Here is a 19,709-nt window from a genome sequence, read left to right on the forward strand (position 1 = left end):
ATTCCAAATTTTTAAATAAATCTGCAATGGCTGATCTGGAGGGACTGTCATTCGGTAATAGGGTCAATAATTGTTCCTGAATATTAGATTGCCAATCTCCCACAAATTCCTCTAAGTTCTGAACTGTAGAAAGAACTATTGTATTTGGTACACCACTTCCTAAAAGTCTGGCAATAATGGAGGCACACATGTCCTTGCTCTGATTTGAGAATGAAGGGCCTGCTTCAGAATTTTGGCACTGAGATGATGTGGATGGTGTTTCATCATTTAAGCACTGAGAACTACTAAACTGTTGGGTATCATGGTCAGAAGGGGTCTCATGAGGAACACATGTGCTAACAGTAGCATGTATCTTATTCAGATGTCTTCTAAATCCAGAATAACTTGAGAATTGTAAACAACATCCTATCTGACCACATTTTAGTTTCAAATTTTTGCCAGGATACATTCCATGAACTAGTTTTAAATGTCTGAACAAAAGTAAAGCTGTACCAAAGGATAAAGCACAGAGAAAGCAGGTCAACATTTTGAATGCATAACCTGGTTACAACTAATTCAACAGCTTTGCTCGCAACTCTTTGACTCTTGGACTTTCCACTGTTGTGCCTACATCAATATTGTACACAGTGGTCTGCAAAAATGTGTACAGGCTGGACAGAACGTCTTCATATTTCACACTGAAAACAAAGTGGCACTTGAACAGCTCATCAAATGCACCCAGTGATGTGCCTGACTGACATGGAAGAAGCTTTCGATCCAAGACTATGTAGAAGCTGAAAACCTGTGCTTTTGAAGTCCCTGTGGCCAGGAGATATGGCTGAGGGTTTCCTTCATTGTTCATGAGGTGATCCTCAAGGCTCTGGCAAGACTGAAACACAATAAAAAGCATCACTTTATAAACCCTTGGGTTAAGAAAAAGGAAAGGGGAGACAGAACTGAACTTCACTAACATATAAAAACTGATTGAGGGTATGAGCAGAAAATAAGTGATCCATTCACACATTATGCACACTGCTGCTTTTTTGATAACTTTTAAAAATGAAAACTAAAATTACTACACTAATAAAGTGTTACTTTAGGACACTACTTGGCTCATCAGCATCATCCATTTCTTCGTTCAAAGCAGATTTCAGCAATCTTTTCAGAAGACAAGTCTCTTTAAGGTCTCTGGCTTCCCTGGCAACCTTGTCTTTAAAACTGGTGTTCCATTTTTCCAGGAACCTGGAAGCAGTCTCTACTCCAAACATCACTGCAAAGTCCTGCAAAATCTAACAAAGGAGAAGTATGTCCATTAAAATCAATTTTTTTAAGTCAAGTATTTTTCAGATCCCCATTTGTTTACCTACCAGTCCTTTAGTGTCCAAAAACCGAGGAAACATCTGAAGAATGTTTGCTGATTCTTGTGGGTCATGGAGTATCTGCTGACGATAGTAGAATGTCTCTCTCATCTTCTGGAAGACTATATCTTGGTCAGTGGTGTGATGAAGAAGAGACATGGCTTCCATACATTGATCTCTTGTTTGCTGGTCATTAGTGAAACCAAACTTCCTTCGTGATGTGGGCCCTCCTTTCAGTTCCACTCTGTTCTGTGAAGCAGTGGGGGATTTGGATTGACGTTGCACTGTCTTGATATGCCATTCAAGAAAACCTTTGTTGCTCTGAATGTCATAGAAATGCTCCTACAGAAAGAAAGAAATTGCATACATTGTAGAGTGTGTATATATATTTATATATATGTGTAGGGAGAGAGACAGAGAGAGAGAGAGAGAGCAAGTCTTATTACACACTACAGTTACAGAGCAAACTCACATATCCCTTTTTGGAGTACGGATCCTTCAAAGATGGGAAGAGTGACACGATTCCAAGTGCATGAAACTCCTTCGTTGCTTTACTTACAGTTCTCCTGCAAAAGCAGAAGTGTTTTTTGATAAGATCCTTGCCAGTTTTAAAAATGAATAGAATAAACATCATTCCTCTTACCCTTCCTTTTCACGCATGTGAGCTACAATGATGTTCACCATTAATCGCCTGGTGGAATCTTTCAAACTCCCAGTTTTTTCATACTCATGGATGACAGTCACCCCTGCTGGTTTGGAAGTCAGAATCTGCTCCACTGTCTAAACACATTTGATACAAAGAACAAAAAATTGACAAAAAATGAGACTATTTTAACCCAAACAACAATTTCAATCTGTGGATTATACATATGAACTACATGAAATACTATATCAAATTATTTTTCTCTAATCTGTTTTATCTTCGTGTTTAAGCTTTTTCAAGTAATGACAACTAAAGAGTCAAATACAAGTCCATTAAGTAATGTATCTACATTTCTTGCATGTATGCTGTCCAATAGAGGCTGAACCATTTGAAGTCCGGCATCGCTTGTGTCACTGCTCTGACTGCTGGTGGTTGAGACAGACAATGTATCTGTTAGACTTGGAGAGGAGGGCTCTTCCACATGTTGCTTCAGGACAGTCAAATCTGAGGGTGACAAACAAAAATACTACAATATAAGGCATATACAATCAAAAATCAACTACAACAAAGCTACCATTTACGCACATAGGGCCAGTAAATTGTATGCTTTGATTAAATTATACTTTCTCCCAGGAGAACAGATGGTTATTTTGTATTTTATTATGGTAATATACAATTTACATACCACAAGGTGTGAGTGTCACATAGTGTGTTAGGTCTGAGCAGTCACGCAGCTTCTTGGATGATTCCGTTTCCAGGATGTCTGAAATGCATGTGATAAATCCAACTTACTGTTGAGCCATTAAAACAGCATTTTGTGATTGTTACCACAGGATATTAGACAAATTAAAAAAGGTTTATTTAAGAGTAACTGTAGAAATCAAATCCCACAAAATCTATCAGAGCATATATTTACTTACCTTCAGCTTCAGTATAGATGACAAAACACACCTCTTTGACTCCTGCAAGTTCAGGAAAGACATCCTCATCCACCTCTATACCCTGCTCATCTGTGACTTTCAGTGCTGCATTTTCTGGTATGAGAAACTTCTGCTGCACTGAAGTAAAATCATCACTTAGTTAATAACAACATTATCATTTCCTCTTTAATGACTTAGTACAAACCATAACCATAACCATGGGCGATCGTGGCTCAAGAGTTGGGAGTTCGCCTTGTAATCGGAAGGTTGCCGGTTCGAGCCCCGGCTCGGACAGTCTCGGTCGTTGTGTCCTTGGGCGAGACACTTCACCCGTTGCCTACTGGTGGTGGTCAGAGGGCCCGGTGGCGCCAGTGTCCGGCAGCCTCGCCTCTGTCAGTGCACCCCAGGGTGGCTGTGGCTACAATGTAGCTTGCCATCACCAGTGTGTGAATGTGTGTGTGAATGGGTGGATGACTGGATATGTAAAGCGCTTTGGGGTTCTTAGGGACTAGTAAAGCGCTATATAAATACAGGCCATTTACCAGGCCATAACTTACCTGCTCTCACAAAATCTGTGAAGCTGACTTTTCCAATTTGACATATTTCTTTGTCTTTCTGTGTTTTACTTTTATCAACATCTTGGCCACCTACGGAAAAAACCTTTACTAATATGAAACATAACATGTGGAAGAAGAAGAGGCTGTTTATGATAACTTTATGTGAACTGTGTATAACGTAATCCATAAACACTTTCTAACATTGAGCTAGCCTGTCCACACTAGCTACTGCTTAAAATCTATTTAGCTAGGCTAGGTTTAGCAGACAATGTGACTGCATGTTTGCCGCGTCCTTGTCTTTTCAGGTCTGGCGACAGGGTTGTGTGCATATCTGTGAAGCAGGACTAACTAACTTACGTTAATGGTACCTTGATATCCAGTGTTGGGTAAGTTACTTTAAAATAGTAACTTAGTTACATTACTAGTTACTTCTCTCAAAAGTAACTCAGTTACTTCAAGTTACTCGTTACTTTCAAAGTAACTAGTTACTAGGGAAAGTAACTTTGGTTTTACTCAGAATTCTCTTGTTAATGTGTTGCTTCCATAACTTTGCCAGTCTTCTAGCTTGCTTACTTGCCACAAGTGCACTGTGCCACCTACCAATAGAAAGGAAAAGATAATGTGCATATTTCCACGAGAGAAATCCCACACCTGGACCGTCATTGACTGCTGCCATGATTCTAGCCTGCGTCACAGCGTCATGTGTGCCTTTTACATCCAACACAAAAACTGCAGTCGTGGTGCTTTCGATTGTACTCAGAACTCGGAAATTCTGCCTTCTGAATAGGAAGATGTAGGTAACACCAGACTGCAGATGAGCTGCATACAGGGCTGGACTGGGACAGAAAATTGGCCCGGGCATTTTGACTAGAGACCGGCCCACCATTATAGGAAAAATCATAAAGCCTTTGAATGAAAATAAACACTGTTGTGACAGTGATGTACACTGTTTTGATGGTATATATGCATCAATCTATCAATCGTTTGTTGTAAGATTCAGATAATTATTTTTTAAAAGCTAGACATTTTAAATGAGAATAAGAAAGAAAAGTATTTCTTTGTGCCCCCCTTTCCCTGTTAATGCCCTACCTGCCCCCCTGGCCACACTTTGCTAGACCCGCCCCCGCACAGTTACCAGCTGTCAGCTACCTAAAAAAGGATCCTGGTGTTATTTGTCTCTCAGAAACAGTTCATAACTTCCCTTCAACTCATTCATGTCACCTAAAAGGTAAACCTGTTTCTCCATCACCTGTTCAGTTCTGATGATTCAGTAAGGACATCTCCTGGTTTCATCTTCATGTTTCCCTCTCACCACATATCCAAACCGACATCATGACCAGCAGTTTTTTTGCAGCTGTGGCTCCAGCAAACATCAGCTGATACTAGAAAGTAATATTAAATAAATTCTAACAACAGCTGATCAAGCTTAAATGTGCTGCTGTTGTTTAACGCGACATCCGCTGGTTTCCTCTTTCGGCGCAAAGTGAGCGATAAACAAACAAGAGAGAAAAGCCGATCAGCTGATCATTGATCAGTTTTCATGACTTAAGTAGAAACGGGAGAGGGAGGGGGGGAGAATGAGAGAAGAAGAGGCAGCTGTGCAGCAAAGACAGAATAACTCCAGCTTTGTGCCTTTTTCATTGTAGCTGAATTACGGGACAAACTGTTCCTTTTCACCTCAATAAGAAACGCGTAATATTTTCTCTGAATACCAGACGGGACGGTTGGCAACTCTAATAACTTATGAACAAAATAAAGTTCAACATCATTAACTTCATAACACCCACCCAGCTTTATAGAAACTCCGTCATGCTAGCTAGCACGCAGTACGGAAAAAGTCAGCACAACGAAAATAAACTCCACCTAAACTTGGTTCATATCTGACCCAGAGAGACTGCAGGTCATAACTTCTTACCTGAAGTTCAGTTCACACTTGGACCGGCGGCCGCCTCGGGTCTCTTTTCCTTCTGCGTCCCTTTTCCTTCATCCACCTGCTGGCCTCCACCACTTGCTAATGTTACTGAATCTGTGGAAGCTACGCGATAGCCACCACACGAAGTAACGAGTAACGACCCTATCTAAATCCCAGTAACGACTAACGCATTCCTGGTTTTGGCATAATAACTAGTTACCGTGCTCGTTACCACAATAATAACGTAGTTACTGTAACGCATTACTTAATAACGCGTTAGTCCCAACACTGTTGATATCTCATCAATGCAGGCTGCACCTCTCTTTGGTTAAATACGGCCATTACCATGAGTCTAAACACAATATTACTGTAGTTAGCTAACGTTAAATGAAACATTAGTGTTAAAAAAAAGAAATACAAATGAACGTTTTCATTGACAACGTGAAATGTGTATCTTCAAATACAGTAAGATTAGTTAGCTAACTTTTGACTAATGTTAGCCTAGCTGCTATCAACGAATCAGCGTAACATGCAGAAAACACGTGTAGTGCTAGTTAGTTAACTTTATATTTTACTTATGCATCCATGTAACTGAACATATATATATAAATAACATTACTACACTCACAGAAAATTCCAAAATAAATAAAGTATTTTTACCGAGGCGGCCGCCGGTCCGAGTGTCAGGTGAACTGAACTTCAGGTAAGAAGTTATGACCTGCAGTCTATCTGGGTCAGATATAAACCAAGTTTAGGTGGAGTTTATTTTCGTTATGCTGACTTTTTACAGTCAGTTACAATAACTCGTACTGCGTACTAGCTAGCATGACGGAGTTTCTATACAGCTGGATGGGTGCTATGATGTTACTGATAGTGAACTTTATTTTATTCATAAGGTTAGTTAGTAGAGTTGCCAACCGCCCCGTAAAAAACGGAATTCAGAGATGTAGTCAGAGAAAATATTACGCCTTTCGTATTGAGCTGAAAAGGAGCTCAGTTTGTCCCGTACTTTAGCTAGGATGGAAAAAGACACAAAGCTGGAGTTATTCTGTTTCGTTACGCTGCACAGCTGCCTCTTCTTCTCTCATTCTCTCCCCCTCCCTCTCCCGTTTCTACTTCAATCATAAAACTGATCAATGATCAGCTGATCGGTTTTTCTCTCTTGTTTGTTTATCGCACACTTTGCACCAGAAAGAGGAAACCAGCGGATGTCGCGCCAGACAGAACCAAAGTGTGAGCAGTTGTTAGAAGACGAACATCACCCATCTTGAACATCCATTGATCTGTATAGTGCACTCTATGTAGTATTTTGTAGTGTATTAATTGTAGGCTGGGATATCTAATCAATTTAAAGGTTTTTGAGCATTTCTGAGACCAGAGGTTTTGCTGTATAACTAGTCTGTCAAGCGGAATAAAGTCTGTTCTTTCTAATGTATATTCAAAGTATTTAATTCCTTTTCGACGCCAATCTGGGAAGTTAATCATATCATTGTTCTGTAGTATGTCAGGGTTGTTCCAGATAGGTGTACATTTGCATGGGATTAATGAAGACCTTTTTAGAAACTCCCACCATGCTGTCAGAGAAGAGCTGATGTTGATGCTTTTAAAGCATTCATGTTGTTTGATGTTTGAGCTGATAAATGGAAGGTCTGAAATCTCTAGATTATTACATAGTGCCTGTTCTGCATCTAGCCAGGGCTCATCTAAGAGGGCATGTTTTAAACATCCTGAGATCAATTGTAGCATATGTAACCCACATAAAAATAAAAAGAACTGCATCTATAACTAAATCGGAATCTTAAATTCCAACCGGAGCGTGTCCATGAAGGCATCGTGACGCGTCATGACGCACGCCACGCCGCGAGACTGCACGTGCCTGTTGTGACCAATCCTATTCGCGAGGCACTATTATATGCCTTCCGGGTTGTCGCCTCGAAACGACGCGGGGGAGAGGCGTTAGCGGATGGAAGCAACAGGTACGTGGGGTGAGCGCTTTTCGAGATTGTCATTTATTTTAATTCATTACAATGGTTGGATATGTATTTGTTGTATTTTCTCATGGATTTCATTGTGTACACTGGAACTAAAGCTAGCTTGGGAAATTTAGATGAATTTTGCTAATGGTGGTCTTGTGATTATAGTGCAGGCTAGTGGTGCCCTGGAGAGACCACAGCGACACCACTACTTTGGATGGTGAGCTAGGCCCAATGAGCCAGAACCCCAGCTATAACTTCCTGCGGTCTGGTAGGAGGCTGCTGCGGCCTACACTCTCCCCTCTTGGTTTTCAGTCCCCTAAATCTCACTTTCGAGATCTCAGTCTTGGAATCTTAGTGCTGATCATCATACTTCCAATTTCAACCTGTCTAGACTGTCATACGCGTTGGACTTATATCAATCGTGAAATAAACTTTATGGACATTGTTTGCCAGAGGTTGGACGAGGTTGCTGCACCGCTGTGCAGCGGATATTTTACAAGCTTGAATTATGTTTTATCTTTTCCTGTCTGCAGATTTTGTAAATATTGGTATTTGGTAATTGCACTTTATTTTCACTATAAATAATAACTGTAATCACAATATCTGTGGTTGTATGTTTATTGTACTTCACTCACCTCCTAGAGCCGAATCTGATATCTTCTGAATTAGCCCAACTACTCATAACCAACTTAAATTATTTTAGCTTATGTACTTGCTACACATAGTTGCTAAGAAGTTAGGCAGATCCTCCTTTATCCTTGATCCTCTGTAGCATTTTGGTGGTGCCGACTGAAGCCCCATACCCATGAGACGGCATCTAAGACTGAAGGTGTTCTAAAACAAAAACATCTTCAATCTTTCGTCTCCTTGAACTCCACATAACTAACCATTTGGACTTTGCAAAAGAGCACCAAGCACGGGAAATTGAAAGGTGGAAGAAAGTTTTCTCTGAGAAAAAATGTAACCTTAATGGTCCTGATGGTTTCCAACGTTACTGGCAAGACAAGCAGATCCCGCCTGATATGTTTTGAGGATGATGGTCTGGGGTGCTTTTTCCTTCAGTGGAACAATGGAGCTTCAGGAGGTGCAGCTGTGTCAAACAGCTACTGGCTATATCCACATGTTGCAGAGAGCGTCCCTCATGACTGAGGGCCCACCTCTGTATGGTAACAACTGGGTTTATGGGTTTATCAACAGGACAGCGCTACAGCACACAATGCCCACAGGACAAGGGACTTCTTCCAGGAGAATAATCACTTACAGAGGATTGGCTCTCTCTTGAATTTATGTAAGCATCTTGCACATATTCAACACAGTTGCCTCATGCTTTAAAGTTAAGTGTAACTGTATATTGTTCAACACACTTGGTGAAAGCAAACTTTGGTTAAATCTTCAAGGTACTAATCACAAAAATCTTTAACAATAAAAACAAAAAACAAAGCCCAATGTCAAGTCTATTTGATACTCCCTTTATGACAAGAAATTCTCTAGGACACAAACAAATAGTGTAATTCTTTGGTAAGTCTTTCCAATGGCCTCTATGTAGAGTTCAGTCATACAGTATAGGGTGATCCTGGATTTTTCTTTTAGAGCAGGATAGAGCAGGATGTATTCTCCATCTCCCATATCCATATCATGGTTGATTTCATGGTTGAGTCTTTCAGTTTTTTAATGGCAGCACCCAAGAGCTTCTCAGATGACCAGCTTGGTTCAACATTTAATGGTAGTGCTTTCCCTCTTATGGGTGTCTTGTCAGTCTTTGTTTTGTTCATCATCCCAGCAAAAAGATAGATTACATATTAGAAAAAATGATGGTGGTCACAGGTTGAAAACCTGTTGTCAGACAACAAAATAAAAGTTTTCAAATCTTTTTTAATAAAAACCTTCACTGTTTTCTTTGATTTCTTTTTTTTTCTTTTTGGATTTTGAGAGCATCCTCCTTTCAGGCTCTTTACCTTCAGGGTATTTGAACAAATGCTGAACAAATGACTTGGCTGAAAGGAGGGAATGAGAGGGAGATAGTAAGAGGCTCTTCATTAGTTTATCTTTGTATATAACTCAAAAGCAAACATGATAAAGTTAATACTGAAAAACATATGAATATAGTATACATAAAACACCACCTCTTCCCAGTCAGATCCACCACAAACACGTTTTTGCTTTCAGAAATGTAGATTTATCAGTCATATCACACCGGATGTCTACAATTTCCCAACTACAAACAAATTCTTTGATTTATGACACTATTTGCTTATACATGAGTACAGATCTGAAAAGTTCAAACACCAAACATGTGAACAAGTCTTGCCCTCTTCATTTTATTTTCTTACAAAACTAGTTAGACTTAAAAGATAACAGCCGGTGCAGAAAGTATTACCTCTTTAGTATTTGAGGTCTGCTGCTGTGGCAGCAGCTTTAGCCAGGACAAAGCTGTTTTTTTCCACATGAACAATGAAATTTGTTTTCAAACTTAAACCCACAGAATGGACAATGCATCTTGCCCTGAAAAACACAAGTTGTCTGAGTTTAGTTATTTATTTCACCTAAAGCAAAACAGCAGTCATATAAACCCTCATGTGTGTTTCAACAGATGACAGATTTTCAGGCTAATAGTGAACATCTAATAGCAAACCTATATCTATAGTATTTTCATTCCTCACAAATCTGAAAAATTCTCCACTTCTTTTAAGTGTCTCCCAGAGCAATGCTTAGCATGTTTTGGTGTTTATGTGTCCTTTTGCAGCGTTTTTCTGTTTGCTGGTGTTTTCTAAAGTTGCAGTCCATTTGGCCTCTCATGGCCACCGTACCTTCCAGTTTCAACATAACTTTGCACCAGTGAACCAAGTAAGGTTCATAAAGACATGGTTGAGCAAATTTCGTGTGGAAGAATCTTACTGAACTACAAAGAGTCCTGTCTACAACCCGATAGAACAGTTTTGGATTGAATTAGAGCAGAGCTTCTTATCCCACAGTGTCTGACCTCACAAATGTGCTTCGAGAGAAATAGTGAAAAGTTACCATAAATACACTACTAACACTCCCAGAAGGGTTGAAGGTTTTATAGCTGCAACGGGTGGGTCAGCATTGTATTAAACTTCTATGCATGTGAAAGCAGAAAAGAAAATAATTTTGGCAATATAGTGCATTTTGCAAGGTTAGAAACTCTAAGCAGTAATTAACACTTTATTCAAAGCTGAGGTGACCACTGTGACATTATTTTTGTTTTATTTGCTTTTTGTACGAGACAAAATCACTATTAGGCTGATGATGTCTGAACTGAGGCCTTCATTTTTGATGACGCGGGTTATACCCTGTTTATGGCAACTCTATCTATGTATCCAAGGACCCGAGTTATATAGGTGAATGAATGAATGTGTAGATAGAGGATACACTGATACACTTTAGTCCCTTTAATAGATGATGTTGGCACCAGATGTAATACACAATGCCTCTGCTCCAGGCTCAAGGCCAGTTACAGCATTTGCAGTTGTCATCAAAGACAGATCCAGCTCCACACTGCCCCACGTGGGTGTTGCCACCAGAACACATGTAGAAGCTGGCTTTGTCATCTGGGTGGGGATATAAGCCATCAGGTTTCCCATTGCAGAATCCAGTTCCTGGGGCATGGGTAGTAGTGGTGGTGGTGCTGGGTGGGGAAGTGGTGCTCGCTCCAGGTTTTGGGGTGGTGGTTGAGGGTAGTGGGGGAAGCTCTTGACAGTACAGATCAAAGGAATTATGTGTTATTGGTGGTTTTTCATTCATGTGTATCAATAAGCATGAATCCCTTAATGCGTAACTGGCTAAAACACAACCTCACCCTAACCCAACCCACTGTTGACCTATTAACATGAATTCTTCATTACTCCAATCGCTACATGAAGAACATTTACTGCCCTCGTACAAAAGTTTTACTAGTTCAAAACTGTATCGAACATATTTGGATTTTTATTGACTGTTGTAGTAACATCTTATCTAAATTACAGAGGTTCTTATGATAACAGTTCCACACTAATTTATTAAATATATATAGACTAAAATAATTAATCTATATGAATCTGCTTTGGACATACCAATTTCAAGAAGGTTGCGCAGATGAGAGAGCAGAGGATGGGGACCCTCCCCGCAGAATTTTCCTGCAAAGTCATCCAAATCAAGAGCCCACACAAAGGCCCCGCCAAACTTCTGATCTTTCAGGTAACGTACCTATTGGGGAAAAATTAAACAGAGATTGATATCACTACCTTGTACATACACAAATGTGTTAAACAAAAAGAAATGATGCAAGCTTTCTCACTTACCTTGGTTTCATAGCTCTCCTTGTTGTCAAATCCTACCCACTCATTGTTTTTGAAAGCATAGGGGACTTTCTGGTCTTCAATCCAGTTAATGGTGCTGCCTTTCACGAAGGTACAGATCTACAGCACAGACTACATGGTTAACATTTGTCGTTTTATAAATATCATTAGATATCAAAGCAACATATGCTATACATCATGAGGCAATCATTAAATTCCAGCCTTAAGAAATGTACCTCATAATAAGACCAGAATCCAGCTTCACGGGTGTATGGACCAGCTGATGCTGGGCCGCTAGCTGGAGCACCAACACCAGTGTTTGATGATGTCAGGCGGAAGGTACGACCATAAGATGCAAATCCCATCCTCAGCTTCTCCAGTGGGGTGCCATTGTCTCTCCAATATTTCATGGCATAGTCCTATAGAAGTTAAAAAATGTGAAGTTTGTGTTCATAAGAAGTTACCTGTTAAAGTTACAGTTATCTTTTAAATGAATCTTATTTCAGTTTTAACGCTTTACTTACAATGTTGAAATAGATAAGGTCACCAAAGTCCTGAGATCCACGGTACAAAGGGCTGTTGTGTCCAGTGAATTGCTCCCAAGTTCCATGGAAGTCGTAGGTCATTATATTGATGAAATCTAATTCTCTGCAATAAGGAAATAAACATAAACAGTGATTTTCATGCTTACATTGCACAACTGTCAGATTTCTAAAAGTAGTAGATGAAGTAAGATGGTTTATAAAGCAGGACCCTCACTTGGCTATCTCAGCGATCTCATATCCAGCATCAATGGTTCCTTTTCCAGCAGCAACAGCAGCAGTTAGCATGAGCTGGGGATTGCCGGTAGCTTGGGCTTCAGCTGCAAAGGCAGCAACAAGTTCCTATAAAAGTTCACCACATAACAGTGTAAGAATGGAGTCCATGGGGTGGCTGTAGTTTAGGAGGTATAGCAGATCATCTACCGATTGGAAGGTTAGTGGAATCAGTCCATTTAGCATTTACCATTCAAGTATGATACAAACGAAACAACATCAATGAGATGTAGATTTTAAAAAATGGAGATCTATACCCACCCTGCAGAGCAGAGTAAACCTCTGTTTGTCCTCAGGAGGACTTCCACGGGATCCAGGGTACTCCCAGTCCAAATCCAGACCGTCAAATCCATGAGTCCTTAGAAATCTGATAGTAGACTGGATGAACTTCTGACGATTAGCTGCAGTAGAAACTGTGATGGAGAACCTGCAAAAAAACAAAAAAACACAAAAACCAAGTTAACATTTGATCTTTATAGTAAAATCTGCTTAGTGCTTTATGTCTTTAACAGGAGAATTGTGATTAATGTTTGCTGTGTTTAATAATGGAAACTTCTTTTTGATTTTGATTTGATTCAGACTGATGGTTTACACACAATATTTGGTTAGCTACGTACCATTGTCCTAATGTGAAATAATTTTCTTTCTTTAAAGTATTTCTTACTGTGTTGACCCAAAGTTCCATCCACCAACGGCCAAGAGAGTCTTCAGGTGGGGATTCCTGGAAACAGCAGAAAACTTGTAATATCATTAAAGAAACTGTAATATCTTAGTGGAAAACTCTTAAAGACACGATACGCTCAAGAGGTATTGTGTTTTGCTTTACCTCTGACCTATAGGATAATATCCACTTACTTGGTCTTCAGATCATTGAAAGACTTGTAGAGGACGTCGTCATTCCACTCGTAGGTAACCAGCTCATTGTTGTAGTTGATGATGGAGAATGCATAGATGAGGGTGGTGCATAGGAAAGGGTCCACATTTTGTGGCAGAAACTTTCCATCTCCAGGCCTGTACTGGGACCAGTTGGTGAAGTAGCACTCCATCCTGCTGGCAGATCCTGTGGTGGTGTAATATTAATAAAGCACAGGTCCCAGTAGTGATACACAAGTAGTGATCAAAATTTATTTTCTTTAACAAAAAAGAAACAGAAAAAAAACTTACCCAGCTGGCTCATCACCAGACACAAACCTAAGAAAAATTAGAATGTAGGCAAAAGCATGATAAAATAAATGTCAGTGTTTACATTTATATTGTATGCATGCAATAAGTTCCCAAAATACCTGCTACAACTGTGAGCCTGGCCATCTTAGAGTGACTTCTTAATATTTCACTTGATGACTCTAAGAGAAAAAATGATGTCAGTTCTACAAATCAAGCAACACTATAAAAGCTACAACCTCCCACCCACCTACCCACCAGCAAAAAAAGAAAAGAAACCATGATTAAGAGAGAATAAGGGCTGTGCCCCTTGTTCATTTACCGTCAAACCAGAAGAAAGACCCAAACAGCCGCAACAAAGTTTGGCCTTTTATACACCTGATTGTTCTACGAACACAAAGACAATATAGCAGTCTTTCGTAAATCTAGGTCATAAGTGTACTGATTATTAGGACATGCTTTGATAAGAGATTGCTTAGTCTTAGCTATATGTAGGCAATAATTTACTCATTGTGGCACGTATATGACCCTGGTGTACCTTGGGTCACCGGTCACATATCATATCGTTATATAGTATATTACATACAGGGGGTAAAGTAAGTATAGAACATGTCACCAATTTTCTAAATAAATATGTTTCTAAATTTGCTACTGACATGAAATTCTTATCAGAATTCAATCGCTAACAACCCATCCGATCCACACACGCAAAGAAATCAAACCATAGATGTCCGTAAATTATGCAAAATAATAAGAAATAATACAGGGGGGAAAGTATTGAACACACACAGAAAGGAAGTTGCAAAAACAAAAACCAGTCAAGACACTCGCAGAAATCCATCAGTAACTTGAAAGCAATTCTGTCAAGAATTAGTAATTAGCTGGTTCAGTCCCAACTGATGGCCTATAACCTATAAGAAACACCTCATGATAGATAAAACCAATGAGCTCTCTGAGGACATACTGATAGCACTGGTTACAGAAGAATTTCTAGGCTACTGAAGGTTCCAGTGAGCACTGTTGGGGCCATAATCCAGAAGTGGAAAGAACATCGTAAGAAGACACTGAATCAGCAAGTACAATTGTTCCAAAGAAGACAATAAGTTACTCACTCCACCGCCATGCTCACTGCGTAAGACTCCAGTGTTGAAGAAAAAGCATGTTGAAGTACATTTAAACTTTGCTTTTGGATGCCATAATACACGTGATGTTTGGGTGTCAAAAAACACTGCATATCACCCCAGAAACTCCATAAGAACAGTGAAGTTTGGAGGTGGGAACATCGTGGTGTGGGGCTGTTTTTCAGCACACAGCAGTGGGACACTTAAACTGAAGAAAGGGTGAATGGAAAAGTGTATTGAAACATTTTTGATAAAAATCTGCTTCCATCTACCAGGATAATGAAAATGAAATGAGGGTGGACATTTGAGCAAGACAGTGATCCCACACACAGCCAAGGAAACGCTCAATTGGTTTCATGGTTATTCATTAATTAAATATAGGATGATATGATACCTGATAGAATTTTTGTTTTGGATACAAATCATATTGTTATGCTGTCATGTTCCAGATTAAAGTCAGTCTTAAAATGAATCATTGGAGGAAGTATTTATTCCTTTATGTTTTTTCTATTCATTCATTTCAACATTTTATTCTCATAATACAAGATAGAAAATAATTCCTACCTGGTTTATGACTGTGCTAATAATAAAGGTTTGAATTTATTCTCAAATAACTCTTGTTTTTACTTAACCCCTCTTCTTTTAGTTGGGTTGGAGGTTGTTAAAGTGGATGACCTTATTGTTGTTTCAATAATAAAGTTTGGTTGAAGGTTGGTGGTTTGATTCCTGAAAAGAAGCCTTCTTTTTTTTTAATGTGTGAAGTTTTGTAGACCCAAGTATACAACATGTGTATGTCAGCTTTGTGTCTTTATATAATATAATAATATATAAGATATAATAATAACATGAAAATTTGATGTCAGTTGTTATGGAAAATCATTAGTTTCCAGTTGTAACTGATAAATTAAAAAATTAAAGCAAATAAAGCACGATTATATCATAATACAAAGTACATCGATCATATGGGTGCATTTTGTGATGAAGTGAATGACTCCAATGACTGATACCTAAACATAATAGAAGAAGTATGAAAAATAATAATCACTCAATGTTTGTCAGCTATGTGACAATAATAAAAAAGATGATCATAAACTGAGAAACATCATGACATAACAATATAGAAGTGCCCATCTTCTAAGATTAACCGCGTTGATTATTTTATATCTCTCCTTTGTTGAAGACTGGCCACGACCTTTCATCATGAAAATGTTTCACAGCTAGTGCCATAATTAACATTTAGGTGATTTGGAAATAGGCTTGAGTGAATACACGTTATCCTGTGCAATAAACAGATTTACAATGGTGTGACGTTTGCGTGTGCTGGAACAAGTGATAAACCACTAACAAACTTTCAAATGAGTGGAAAGGAAAAAATAATACAGGTGATTCTGATCCCCCACCTGCTGCATGAATTTACATTGTCAACAAATCATTCTTGACTGTTTTCAGATTTCTTTTTTATTTCATAAAGTGTTTTGAAACAACAAAATATACCCTTTATTTAAAAAAAACAAAGAAAGAGATTTTCCTTGCTTGTGCAATCAGTTAGTGCTCACTCCTTCACATTATCTTATCACTTATCACTGTAAGATAACGTAAGGCCATCTATCTAAACATTATCCTTTTAGATGGCACAATATCCCCTGTGCTTTCCCTTACAAACCCTAGAATTTCTACAGTTTGCCTCAATGTTACACATAGTTTTCAGGGTGTGAAATAAAGTGTGCAAATTAAAATTAAAAGGGTGCTTAAAAATTAATCTTCAAAAAATAAAATAAAATACAAAACACAAACAGAACATATGATACATATTCTGTTTGTTCCATTTATGATTGCTTGACTGATAAACCTGCAACTTAGATTATACTACCAAAAATATTCGCTCATCTGCCTTTGCATGCATATAAATTTAAATGGCATCCCATTCTAAATCCATAGGGCTCATTATAATGTCAGGCCACCCTTTACATCTACATCAGCTTCAGTTTTTTTGGTAATGCTTTCCACAGTGTTAGGAGCATGTTTATAGGAATTTTTGACCATTCTTACAGAAGCACACTTGTGAGGTACTGATGTTGGACAAGAAGACTTTGGCTCACAGTCTCCACTTTAATTCATCCCAAAGGTATGCTATTGGAACGACTTCAGGACTCTGTGGACTTTTTCCACTCCAAACTCATTCGTCCCTGTCTTTATGGACATGGCTTTGTGTACTAGTGTGCAGTCAAGTTGGGACAGGAATGGGCCATCCCCAAACTGGTTCCACAAATTTGGGAGTTTGAGGCCCCAGTCCGCGAGATCTTCAACGCACACCTCCGGCAGAGCTTCAACAGCATTCCCAGGGAGACTGGGGACATTGAGTCCGAATGGACCATGTTCAGCGTCTCCATTGCAGAAGCTGCTGCATTGAGCTGCGGCCGCAAGGTGGTTGGTGCCTGCCGTGGTGGTAATCCCCGAACCAAATGGTGGACACCAGAGGTGAAGGGAGCCACCAGGCTGAAGAAGGAGTCCTATCGGGCTTGGTTAGCCTGTGGGACTCCGGAGGCAGCCGACAGGTATCGACAGGCCAAGCGGAATGTGGCTCGGGCAGTGGCTGAAGCAAAAACTCGGGTGTGGGAGGAGTTCGGAGAGGCCATGGAAAAAGACTTTCGGACTGCCTCGAAGAGATTCTGGCAAACCGTCAGACGTCTCAGGAGGGGAAAGCGGTGCTCTACCTGCACTGTGTATAGTGCTGGCGGAGCGCTGCTGACGTCGACTGAGAAAATTGTCAGGCGGTGGAAGGAATACTTCGAGGACCTCCTTAATCCCACTGACACGTCTTCCGAGGAGGAAGCAGAGTCTGGGGATGAGGGGAATGACCCGCCAATTTCCAGGGGCGAGGTCACTGAGGCAGTTAAATAACTCCTTGGTGCCAGAGCCCCTGGTGTTGATGAGGTCCGCCCCGAGTTCCTGAAGGCTCTGGACATTGTAGGGCTGTCCTGGTTGACACGCCTCTGCAATGTTGCGTGGAGATCAGGGGCAGTACCTGTGGACTGGCAGATCGGGGCGGTGGTCCCCATCTTTAAGAAAGGGGACCGGAGGGTGTGTTCCAACTACAGGGGGATCACACTCCTCAGCCTCCCTGGGAAAGTCTATGCCAGGGTGCTGGAAAGGAGAGTTCGTCCGCTAGTCGAACCTTGGATACAGAAGGAACAATGCGGTTTTCGTCCTGGTCGCGGAACACTGGACCAGCTCTTTATCCTCTCCAGGATGCTTGAGGGTGCATGGGAGTTTGCCCAACCAGTCTACATGTGTTTTGTGGACTTGGAGAAGGCATTTGACCGTGTCCCTCGGGGTGTCCTGTGGGAGGTGTTGCGGGAATATGGGGTGTCTGGCCCATTGCTACGGGCCATTCGATCCCTATACAACCGTTGCAAGAGCTTGGTTCGCATTGCCGGCAATAAGTCGGACTCGTTCCCGGTGGGTGATGGGCTCCGCCAGGGCTGCCCTTTGTCTCCGGTTCTGTTCATAATTTTTATGGACAGGATTTCTAGGCACAGCCAAGTGGCGGAGGGCTTTCGCTTTGGTGGCCTCAGAATCTCATCTCTGATTTTTGCAGATGATGTGGTTCTGTTGGCTTCATCGGGTGAGGGCCTCCAGCTCGCACTGGAACGGTTCGCAGCCGAGTGTGAAGCAGCGGGAATGAGGATCAGCACCTCCAAATCTGAGGCCGTGGTTCTCAGCCGGAAAAGGGTGGAGTGCCCACTCCGGGTCGGGGATGAGTTCCTGCCCCAAGTGGAGGAGTTCAAGTATCTCAGGGTCTTGTTCGCGAGTGATGGGAGAAGGGAGCCGGAGATCGACAGACGGATTGGGGCTGCAGCTGCAGTAATGCGGACGCTGCACCGGTCCGTCGTGGTGAAGAGGGAGCTGAGTGTAAAAGCGAAGCTCTCAATTTACCGGTCGATCTACGTCCCTACCCTCACCTATGGCCACGAGCTGTGGGTAGTGACCGAAAGAACGAGATCGCGGATACAAGCGGCAGAAATGAGCTTCCTCCGAAGGGTGGCTGGCCTCTCCCTTAGAGATAGGGTGAGAAGTTCGGCCATCCGGGAGGGGCTCAGAGTAGAGCAGCTGCTGCTACACATCGAAAGGAGCCAGCTGAGGTGGTTCGGGCATCTGACAAGGATGCCCCCTGGGCGCCTCCTGGGTGAGGTGTTCCAGGCATGTCCCACCGGGAGGAGGCCCCGGGGCAGACCCAGGACACGCTGGAGAGATTATATCTCTCGCTTGGCCTGGGAACGCCTTGGTGTTCCCCGGATAAGCTGGAGGAGGTGGCTGGGGAGAGGGAGGTCTGGGCCTCTTTGCTTAGGCTGCTGCCCCTGCGACCCGACCCCGGACAAAGCGGATGAAGATGGATGGATGGATGGATGGATGGATGGATGGATGGATGGATGGATGGATGGAAATTGTCCTACATGTGTAGGTATGCCAGAGCATTAAAAGTTTCTTTCAATGGAACTACGAGGCCGAGACAGATTCCTGGTAAACAACCCCACATCACAGTCCTCCCTCTGCCAAACTTTATACTTGGTACAATGCGGTCAGACAATTACCATTCTCCTAGCAATCGCCAAACCTAGACTTGTCCATTGGATTGCCAGACAGAAAAGGATTTAGGCTTGCCTACCACTTCAAAGCTGAGTTACTGTCATTCCCAAACACTTCCACTTTGATATAATACAACTAACAGTAAATTGTGGGATATTTAGCTTTTTTTTTTATTTCTGGACCCTGCTGCACAGGTGACATCTAACACACTGGGGTTTCTGAGAAAGACCCATTATTTCAAAAATGTATGTAGAGCCAGTCTGCATGCCTTCATTTACCTGTGGCCATGGAAGTGATTGCAACACCTGGTGGTGTCACCCTTCCAGCACTGTGTTTTGTAGATCTCTTGAACAGAATCATTATCACCCAGTTATTAAATGCTATA

At 41.1% G+C, this 19,709-nt stretch overlaps 2 protein-coding genes across 3 annotated transcripts; both read right to left on the reverse strand.

Annotated features, from left to right (window-relative positions):
- Nucleotides 1-1,070: 1,070 nt before the first annotated feature.
- LOC143418700 (uncharacterized) lies at nucleotides 1,071-3,082 on the reverse strand. Its single transcript, XM_076884416.1, has 7 exons — nucleotides 2,901-3,082; nucleotides 2,666-2,743; nucleotides 2,330-2,484; nucleotides 1,981-2,117; nucleotides 1,810-1,903; nucleotides 1,347-1,679; nucleotides 1,071-1,268 (listed from the first exon to the last, which is right to left on the reverse strand). Exons 3-7 carry the CDS (start codon nucleotides 2,366-2,368, stop codon nucleotides 1,071-1,073), a joined length of 801 nt encoding a protein of 266 aa, XP_076740531.1. The 5' UTR covers nucleotides 2,369-2,484; nucleotides 2,666-2,743; nucleotides 2,901-3,082.
- Nucleotides 3,083-9,861: 6,779 nt separating this feature from the next.
- Nucleotides 9,862-14,754, reverse strand: LOC101474852 (acidic mammalian chitinase-like). Of its 2 annotated transcripts, XM_004574481.4 has the most exons (13): nucleotides 14,729-14,754; nucleotides 13,939-14,003; nucleotides 13,739-13,798; nucleotides 13,620-13,646; nucleotides 13,311-13,515; nucleotides 13,120-13,176; nucleotides 12,717-12,882; nucleotides 12,400-12,524; nucleotides 12,165-12,288; nucleotides 11,877-12,059; nucleotides 11,644-11,760; nucleotides 11,416-11,548; nucleotides 9,862-11,055 (listed from the first exon to the last, which is right to left on the reverse strand). In XM_004574481.4, the coding sequence occupies exons 1-13, from the start codon at nucleotides 14,737-14,739 to the stop codon at nucleotides 10,808-10,810; spliced, it is 1,521 nt and encodes a 506-aa protein (XP_004574538.2). In that variant the 5' UTR covers nucleotides 14,740-14,754; the 3' UTR covers nucleotides 9,862-10,807. The 2 variants fall into 2 exon arrangements, with proteins under 2 accessions (XP_004574538.2, XP_076740563.1); XM_076884448.1 differs by lacking the exons at nucleotides 13,939-14,003; nucleotides 14,729-14,754 and adding an exon at nucleotides 13,875-13,929.
- Nucleotides 14,755-19,709: the final 4,955 nt, after the last annotated feature.

This window comes from Maylandia zebra, linkage group LG5 (genome assembly GCF_041146795.1).
Source record: "Maylandia zebra isolate NMK-2024a linkage group LG5, Mzebra_GT3a, whole genome shotgun sequence".
In the NCBI taxonomy this organism is placed as follows: Eukaryota; Metazoa; Chordata; class Actinopteri; order Cichliformes; family Cichlidae; genus Maylandia; species Maylandia zebra.